The sequence below is a fragment of the Phoenix dactylifera genome, chromosome 9 (assembly GCF_051530095.1).
Source record: "Phoenix dactylifera cultivar Ajwa chromosome 9, Ajwa_hap1_PhDact_Kaust_v1.1, whole genome shotgun sequence".
Lineage (NCBI taxonomy): Eukaryota > Viridiplantae > Streptophyta > Magnoliopsida > Arecales > Arecaceae > Phoenix > Phoenix dactylifera.
This window is the reverse complement of record NC_143198.1, coordinates 18,696,184-18,705,734: the sequence shown is the minus strand read 5'-3', so window position 1 is coordinate 18,705,734 and position 9,551 is coordinate 18,696,184. Positions and strand designations below refer to the sequence as shown.

Genomic DNA, 9,551 nt, shown 5'->3' with positions numbered 1-9,551 from the left:
TGGTTTGGCATTGGAAGTAGGAGACAAGTGATGAGAAAAATATTGGATACTTCGGTCTCGGGCTACACCGATCTTCTTGACCTTAAACATAAATCGAGGTGAATGGCTTCGACCTCAGCCGAGGAGCCAACCAGCTAAGAAGAACATTCAGCACGTGTTGACAAGGGCTAACAATTCTAAGAACCGACAGCCCTAGCAGCCCTTAGTTATGGCAGCACGACGCTCTACATCAGACCTATATTGCACGCTGCCACGTAAACTGACTTTCATGCTGCAATCGTACTACTAGTTATTATATAGCCATTAGTGCACGCCATGTCAGTTCTGATAATGATAAATCCGAAATTTATGGGCAACCGGTTAGAAATTAGTTGGCTTTCTTTATGGTGCGTTCCTCTCCACCTCCATGGAAGGACGGTTGAGTGAGGAGCGTCCAATTGGCAATGGAGGTGATTGATCGTAAGTGGGGAGGCAGTAATGGATGTTGATTGACTGCTTATTCAAAATGGGTGCAAGAGGAGGAATTATATTAATTGTGTGCGGTAACATGGTCCTGTATCACGCCGATTATCAAACTTCCTTTCTATGAGCCAATTTTTTGTTATGAGCCAATCACGGTGACAGGCATACGATGAATAGGATCTACAGGGATGAGAGGATGTGAGTGGCATTTGCGGGAGGGTGGCATCCTTAGACAGAGAGAGAGAGAGAGAGAGTTGACGGTTACCATCATGGGAGACCACTCAGGCCCTGTTTAGGGGAGCTGTTGAAAGTAAAGCTTTTGGAAGTAGAGCTTTTATAAAAAGCTGTTTGTTGTTTGGTAACTATATTTCTAAAGTACTGTGGCACTTTAACATGTGTTTGGTAAACAAACTGAGAAAGTACTTTTATGTGACAAAATAATCATAAAGGACATTGCTAATATTATACAATAGAGCATAATAAAATATAATATGAATTAATACATAAAAATATAATATAGTATAATATTAATATAATGTAATATAATATTATTATAATATAGTACTATAACATTGTGTACTATAGAATAATAATTTAATATAATATTTAATTATTTAGCATAATATATTAATGTATTATGATATAATGTAATATAATATTATTTTTATAGTATAATACAATAATAAATGTATAAAATATTATAATTATTAGTGTAAATTTATTTTTCATCCTTCTGATGACCATTCATCTCTCTAACAAATTTTCCAGCTTGGTCATAAAATTGGTTAAATAATTACTAATATTTTTATTTATTTATTTATTCGTTCATTTATATACATATTTATTTATGCATTTATTTATTATCTTATTTATTTATTTATTTATTTGTTCATTTATATATATATATAAATTTATTTATTTATTTATTTATTTCTTTTCTTTTCTTTTTCTTTGCTTTTCTTTTTTTTCTTCTCTTTTTTTTCTTTCCTTTTCTTCTTTTCCTTTCCTTTTCTTCTTCTTTTTTCTTTTCTTTTTCTTTTCTTTTTTCTTCTCTTCTTCTCTTTATTTATGCATTTATTTATTTAGTTATTTCTTTTTTTCCTTTTCTTTTTCTTTTCTTCTCTTTTTTTTCTTTTTTTTCTTCTTTTTCTTCCCGTTTCTTCATTTTTTTCTTTCTTTTTTCTTAACATTTTCTCCTTCCTTCCTTCCTTCCCTTCTTCTCTTTTCTTCTCCTCCTGCATGGCCAGCGGCGCCGGAAGGAGCACGACCCGCGGCGGCGGCGGCTGAAGAGAGCCGAGGCGGCTCGCTCGCCACCATCGCGGGCTTTGCTGCCGCTCGCCTCGCCGGAAGGAGCACGACCCGCGGCGGCGGCGGCTGAAGAGAGCCGAGGCGGCTCGCTCGCCACCACCGCGGGCTTCGCTGCCGCTCGCCTTCTCGGTCCCGCGGCTGGGACGCCGTTGTCCCATGGCTGGTGGAGGCCCGACCACCCCATGGCCGAGCACGGCCGCTCCACTGGCCGGCCGTGCACCATAGGTGGCATCGCGACGACCTAAGGAGGGGTCGCCGGCCACGGGTGGTGGCTGCCACCATGGGCAGCCATGGGTTCACCAAAAAAAAAAAAAGGGCGGCGACGTTGAGAAGAAGGAGATGGAGAGGGAGAGAGTGAGGGAAGGTGAGGGAGAGGAAGAGGCATGGGATGGAGGGTCCTGGGAGGAAAAATGGACTTAAATAGGGTATTTTGGTCAAAAAAACAGCTTTTCGATAAAGCGAAAAATAACGTTTTCGGAAAGCTCTAAAATAGAGCTTCTCCCAGAAAGCTGTTTTCAGCTTTATCGGATATCTATAACAGATTTCCGAAATTTTTACCAAACACCTTTTTTCATCCAAAAGCTCCCCCAAACAGGACCTCAGTGACAATAAGATCCTTGCAGCTTGATGGGATAAGGAGGGAGAAAGAGAAGGGAAGGTGAAATTTTGCAACAGGGGATGATGCTCCATCTAATTACAAAAGAATTTTCTCTTATCACCTGTAAGGTTAACCCGCAAACGATCCTAACCATTTTTAAGGATGAGCAAATCAGGATGCTGTGTAGATTTTTTTAATAGACTATAGCAGAATTCTGCTCCTTGAAAGATAAAAAAAAAAATATTCAGAAATTCAATTTTTTTTGAATAAATATATTTTAAAAATATTTAGATAGAAAAATAATTTATCTGTATTATTTTTTTACAATTGAAAAATGGCTCCAAAATCTATTTTCTATGTTGTTTTGTATTACTCTTTGTTTTGATAAGTTACTAAGATCTATCTATATTTTCCAAACTACTCTTTATTATATAAATACAATAATAATAATATATTATAATATATTATACATTATAATATTTATTATATAATATAATATATTATAATATATTTATATAATATTTATTATATATTATATTGTATGTATCATATACAAAAATATATGATACATTATGTATAATATATCATACTATTTTATAATATTGTAAATTATATATTATATTATGTATTATTATTATAGGCTTAGGGGTATTTTGGAAATTAAGTAGAAAGATTATCTTTTCGATCGATGAAAAATAATTTACCCATCTCCTTGATGGCTAAAACTTTCTTTCCATTTTTTGGGTAAGTGCTATCTATGGAAAAAATAATTTATCCACCTTGAGAAGCATTAGGACATGGGTAAGTTGGTTAATAAGAAAGTTGATTTTCCATGCTATTTATCCATTGAAGAAAAGATCCTAATTATTTATATTTTATCATTTTTTATACAAAAATGGGGCATAATTTGAATAGGTGGCTCCATGCATAAGTGTTGAATTAATGCAATTTTTTTTTTTAGGGCCTCTTATAGGTCATTCATAGCTAAATATAGAAAAGTTGGCCAACTTTTTTATTGGACTAACTTACCTATGTCCCCACCCTAATTCCCTCCTACTTTCTCCACTCGTCTGCCATCCTCTTGCCAGCCCCTCTTGACTGCCAACGACCTCACTCTCCCTCAATAGGCGGCCTTGTTGGTTATGCAAGTGTTGGCCTCTTCGAAGCCCCCTTGTGGCGTCCACTCCCTAACGGATAGGCAGGCGCTAAGCAAGTGGCGGATGTGGTTCATCCTTTTTCTCCTTGTCTATGCCCTCCCCTCGATCTCTTGGAACCTCCACTTTGCAATCCACCACTAGTACCACTTGGTCACTATCTCGATCTCCTCCTTTGTCGTCACCAGCTAGCCGACCCTCTATGCCTTAGCACTCCATGGCGGCACAGTCTCAAAATGTGCTAAGCCCATGGAAATTCATCAATGTAACAAATTGTGCCAGCCACAGGGTATGAATTTAGGTCATTGATACCTAACACTCCTAGCTTTACTGGATTGAAAAGGCCATTGATCTTGTAAATCAAATATTACTTAAAAATCAGGGGTTCCGTAGATTTCTTCCACACATACGTTACAATGCATGAACAGTGGCTCACTCCATCATCCTTCATCTTCATTAAGATTAGCCTACTCAACCGATCTAGTTTGTAGCTACGAAGGACTGGAGATACGATCACAAAATATGGGCTATACAAGCGCTCTATATCCAATGCCGGATCCTAATTTATACAGCAATACGTGGGGATTCTTTGGGTCTCCCCGCCCATTAATTATGTCTACAAATGAGGCTTTGACCGCATCATTCTTGTTTGACGAGCTCGCAACCAAGATCCACACGCAACACCTTATAGCTAAAATGTAGGGACCACATGATCAGGGCCCACATGTCAGCCGAATGGTGCAGTGCCGCGTTTCGCTAAGTACTTGCTCCGCAGCACATACAATGATGCATGCATCAATTTTCTACGTGTCAAGCAAAGTACGCGGTCTGCCATTCTACGGCTGGTGCCAGCACACACCCTGATTCCCTCTCGAGGCAGCAGACAGGATCAAATCAGGTCCGAGACTTTATATATATATATATATAAATACATGTGGTTACTGCAAAAGATGGATCCCTGACTTTCATGAACGGCATCTAAATGACAATAGAGTCCCTGTACGGACAAAATTTGCAGATGCTCCTCCCTCTCTCGCTCTCTCTCTAACTCACCAATTCCTAGCACCCAAACCACACGCTTTCGCTGAGACAGGGTGCAACGCTGGGTCTTGATGGAGTTGGTGGGTCAAACATTTTTTGATATCTTTATCTCTTGCGCACTCTGGCGTGTCAGAGGGATAGAATAAAAAGCCAATGGAGACCTTGGGGAGGTGGTATTGGGGGTTAGAGCCGGGTGGGGGCTTGGAAGTAGGCTTGGGCCGAGAGGTTTGGTGCGGCGCGGGCAGGAGAAATTATATTCTACACGGGGTGGCGCGTGCACCACGTGCCGTGCATGCCATCAATGATTGATGCTTGTCTCTGCACCAGTGCATCGGGATAAGTGCAAGATGAATAAAATCTTCGAAAGTGAGCGGCTGTGATTGATGGGCAGGGTTGGGGGAGATTGGGTTTGAGTCCGGAGCAGGCTCGGCCCAGGCACGGCGGTGCCAGGGTTGGCAGACGGCGTGGGCGGTCAATGCGGAGGCGAGGAGATTTTGTTTAGGCGGAGGATGTCGTGGACCCGGGCACAGCGCCCCGCAATTCGTGCGCTAGCTCAAGCCCCCCCCGTCTCTCTCTCTCTCTCTCTCTCTCTCTCTCCATCACTTCATTTCTCTCTCTTTCTTTTTTTTCCTCCTCCTCTTTAATTTTTTTATTAAAAATTAAAAAATCACTGTTCTGCACCATTTCTTCTGTTTTCTTTTCCTTATTTATGTCTCACGAGGCACCGCCCCACTGCACCGGCACGTGCACACGTGAGCCAGCCTTCTCCCAAACCCATATTATTTATTTTTTTTGTTACCTCCACCCACCAGAATTACTGAATTGCCCTCGATGTCTTCCGATTATTTCCCTTGGTTACCTTTAGTTGCTCTTGTAATTATAGGAAATAGAGGTAAGGTTCAGACCACTTGCCCATGGGGAAAAAAGAACTAAGCTGTACACCAGATGTCATTTTTTTTATTGTCGGAAAACAGTAGCCAAAATCTACATGAAGGCGCCCTGCACCCTCCCACCCTGGCCCCCTGTCCTTTGTTCTCTCTCCTCTTCTTAGTTCAGTCTTTTTCTTGCCTTCAGAAAAGCTGAGGCTGGTGGCGCGAATGTGAACCACTGCAGCGAAGGAAGAAGGGGGTGGGGAATAATATATAGATAGACGCCGGAGAAAGAGAGAGACGGGAGAAGGGTCAAGGGGCCCAGCTGCTATCTTTTACCTGCTAATGCTAACGTGGGAGTGGGGTTTGTTTTACTGTGGATGCGCGAGATAAAATCAAAAGAGCCGGTTCCAAGGGGGAAAAAAGGATCCACGCCAAGGAGTGAGAGTGAGAGTGAGAGAGAGAGAGAGAGAGAGAGGAAGAGAGTTTTAGAGAGTTAGAGAGAGAAGATGGTGGGCTCGGGCGCAGGAGGCGATGGTAGGAGCAAAGAGGCGCTCGGGATGATGGCGCTTCACGAGGCTCTTAGGAACGTCTGCCTCAGCTCGGACTGGACTTACTCCGTCTTCTGGACCATCCGTCCTCGACCGTGCACACCCCTTCTCTCTACCTCTTCTACTCTTAACTCTCCATTGGTTTCCCTTCCTCTTCTAAAGTCTGTGACTGTGTTGTTGATTTCTGCAGGCGGTGCAGAGGAGGGAGCGGCTGCAAGGTGGGAGACGACAATGGCAGCTTGTGAGTTGTTTTCTGTGTCTATAACTCTTTCTTTGGCTGGAATTAGATTGAAGGATGGTGGAAATTTTTTGGAGTGGTGGTTTTGATTGGTTTGTTTGTTTGGGTGGCGATAGGATGCTGATGTGGGAGGATGGATTCTGCCGGTCGAGGGTGGCGGAGTGCTTGGAGGAGATCGACGGTGAGGATCCGGTCAGGAAGGCCTTCAGCAAGATGTCCATTCAGCTGTATAATTATGGAGAAGGGTGGGTACTGGGTAGGTGTTGTTAAATTTTACTTGAGGAGGAATAAATACTACCGGTGTTACAAATATTTCATTTTTTAGCTTTGCCGTTCTTTATTCCTTTTAAACTCTTTAATTGCTTTACAAATTGTTCATCTTTCAGAAATCCCTTTTGGATTAAGTGAGCACTAGATGGCCACTCTTAGTTTGTAGTTATTGTTGTGGAACAGATATATAGCGCTAGAAATTGGACCAGGTGTTAGTTGTTCTAGTTTTTCTCCTGTTCTTTTCTTTTCCTTTCTTTCATTCTTTTTTTTTTTTTGTCCGAACACCTCCTTTGCCTCTTTCAACTTGATTCTGAATGGGCGATTTGATTGATTGAAACAGATTGATGGGTAAGGTTGCCTCTGATAAGTGTCACAAATGGGTTTTCAAAGAACCTTCTGAATGCGAACCCAACATCAACAACTACTGGCAGAGCTCTTTTGATGCTGTATGTCCTAAAACTGTTTCTTTTGCTTTGCTTTTTTACCACCCACCTCGGAGAAAGAGAGAGAGAGAGAGAGAGAGAGAGAGATGATGAGGTGTTTCTGAGCAGCCCTGCAGTCATTGCATCACAGATCTGTACCAATAAAAGAGAGAGAATTTGATGCCTCCACAGTTCTTATCTTTTTCCTTAACCATCGTTATGAATAACAATAATAATGACCACAGATTCACAGTAGCTACAACTTTATTCCTGAATTTTCTATTCCATTTTCTGGGTAACTGCAGCTTCCTCCTGAATGGACTGATCAATTTGCATCCGGAATTCAGGTAAATCTCATTCTTCTTTCTCTAATATTTTCTCTCCCCCTTTTGATGTCTTCCTCTAATTACTTGAGTTGATTCTTTATTTATTTATTTATTTATTTTTTGGGCTGTCCTTTCGAACAGACTATAGCTGTGATTCAAGCTGGCCATGGCCTTCTACAGCTGGGTTCTTGTAAGATTGTGAGTCTTGTGTATTTCCTTTGTTTTGTCTTCTATGGAAGGATTCAACATGTTGCAAGAACTACGTCATCTTAACATGGTTGTCTCTGTTCGAATTTGCATACATGTCAGATACCCGAGGACTTGCATTTTGTGCTGAGAATGAGGCACATGTTTGAATCACTGGGATACCAGTCCGGCTTCTTCCTCTCCCAGCTCTTCTCCTCCTCCAGGAATACCTCACCTTCGTCGCCCACGCCACTCAAACAACCTCCCACTCGCCCTCCGCCTCCAATCTTCAACTGGAGCCACCCGCCGCTCCCTTCCACATCTCCGATCGCTCCCCCGGCTTTCCACCCTTCGCCCAGGATTGGGTTTCCAAACAACAAAGATGACACCCAGCTCTTCTTCCTCCCTCACTCCTCCGAGCCCGCCCCGATGGATGACATGATCGCCGACCACGAGTCCGACCTGAAATGGCCAAATGGGCTATCTTTCTTCACCGCTCTTACCGGAAGAGCCGACGAAGCAAAGCTTCTCTTCGGCGCTGAGGGACTGGGCAGCAAGCCACCAGCCCAACAACACCCGCTTACGATGACCGCGAAGAATCCGACTGCTGGTTCTCCTATGAACATCGCCGATGACATGAAGGCTGCTGCCGAAGCTTCCAACTTCCAGAGCCATGGAAACAGAGGTGAAACCGGTGCCACGCTCGGCGCTAGCAACACAGATGACTACTTGAGCTTGGAAAGCCACTCCAACAAAGCAAGGAAAATGGAGAACAACAAGTTCAAGAGGAGCTTCACATTGCCTGCAAGAATGACTTCATCTTTATCGTCGTCTTCTTTGGATCATCACCATGCAGCAGCACCTCAAGCCATGGAGTACCGGAGCTCCGAGTCAGGGATTTACTCAGACATCATGGAGACCTTCTTGGATTAATCCGAGAGGTGGAAGTGTGAGAGGAGGGTCTGACCTAGAGATGAACCTCATGCCCTCGTCTTCAAGTGCTTGTTGCATGTCAACCGTGACTTACGTTTAATCTCTCTGATATGACCTGCAGATTTCTCTGTGCAAGAGTTTGTATACCACCCTTCAGAATAATGCTAGCTGGACTCTAATGTTTGGACTGCACATATAACTAGATCTGCTGATGTGACAACGACTAATAAGTAATTAAGTACCATGTCTGTGGGGACGTACTGAGACGCATGATTTGGAATCCAGCAAGCAATTTTCCTTTTGGCATCCTAGTGGATGTCTAAAAGAAAGTACCATTTTTTCTTTTATTTTTAAGAAGAAAGGTGAGTGATAGCCACATGATATCTATAAAATGGAAGAAAATTTATCTCTATGCCTAGGTGCGCTTTGTGAGTTGGATGCGATTTAGTTTGTAGGTTCCTGCGAACTAAAGGATGCGCAAGGCCATGGGATGTGACCGTGGCTGCGCGGATCAGCTCTCCCTTGAGTGTTTGAGTTTTGATGGAAACTCTGAGGAGGAAATGCCTTGATGCCTTGTTGCGAGATATGTGAGATGTCCGGTTTGAATGCATGGCCAACCACCAAACTCGTATTGTATTTTATATGCATGAGTAAAAATATTGCAGCGGCGGTCTTCAAATGAATGTATACAGTGTGATTCTTCTCTGATGGCACGACTGCATCAGAAGAATTCAAAGAATTGAACAGCCTTATAATCATGATTAAATTACAAACTTCTTATTGAAAACCATTAGTCATGAAGGGCACATTACTCCACTGCTTCAGGTGCTCAGTTCATTACTCTGTTTCAGCTACAGTTGATACACCAGATACGCCACTGATACATCATCACAATTACTGACGTGGGCTGCTGCAAGAAGCTGGAGCCAAGCTGGAGCTGATGTGGACAAGAAGGAAGCCAACTAACAACTGAATTCTGTTAGTTGGTTAGGATAACTGAATTTAGTTGGTAGGTTTCCATCATCTGTGTACAGTAGCTGGCCCTGTTTATAAATAGAGAACCAATGCATGTAATGTTTTAACTTTTGGAGAAATGAAAGAAGAGTTCCTCCACTCATCATATTCCTTCTTCTTTTCAGAAATCCTTCTTCTTGATATACCTTCTTTCTCCTTCTATCTTCCCTATTTGGGAG

General features: G+C 42.3%; 1 protein-coding gene across 1 annotated transcript; it reads left to right on the top strand.

The window, feature by feature from the left end:
* Nucleotides 1-5,569: 5,569 nt before the first annotated feature.
* Nucleotides 5,570-8,550, top strand: LOC103719083 (protein RICE SALT SENSITIVE 3-like). The gene is made up of 7 exons (XM_008808155.4): nt 5,570-6,078; nt 6,174-6,224; nt 6,338-6,466; nt 6,832-6,937; nt 7,219-7,260; nt 7,381-7,437; nt 7,549-8,550. The coding sequence occupies exons 1-7, from the start codon at nt 5,942-5,944 to the stop codon at nt 8,356-8,358; spliced, it is 1,332 nt and encodes a 443-aa protein (XP_008806377.3). The 5' UTR covers nt 5,570-5,941; the 3' UTR covers nt 8,359-8,550.
* The last annotated feature ends 1,001 nt before the right edge of the window (nt 8,551-9,551 follow it).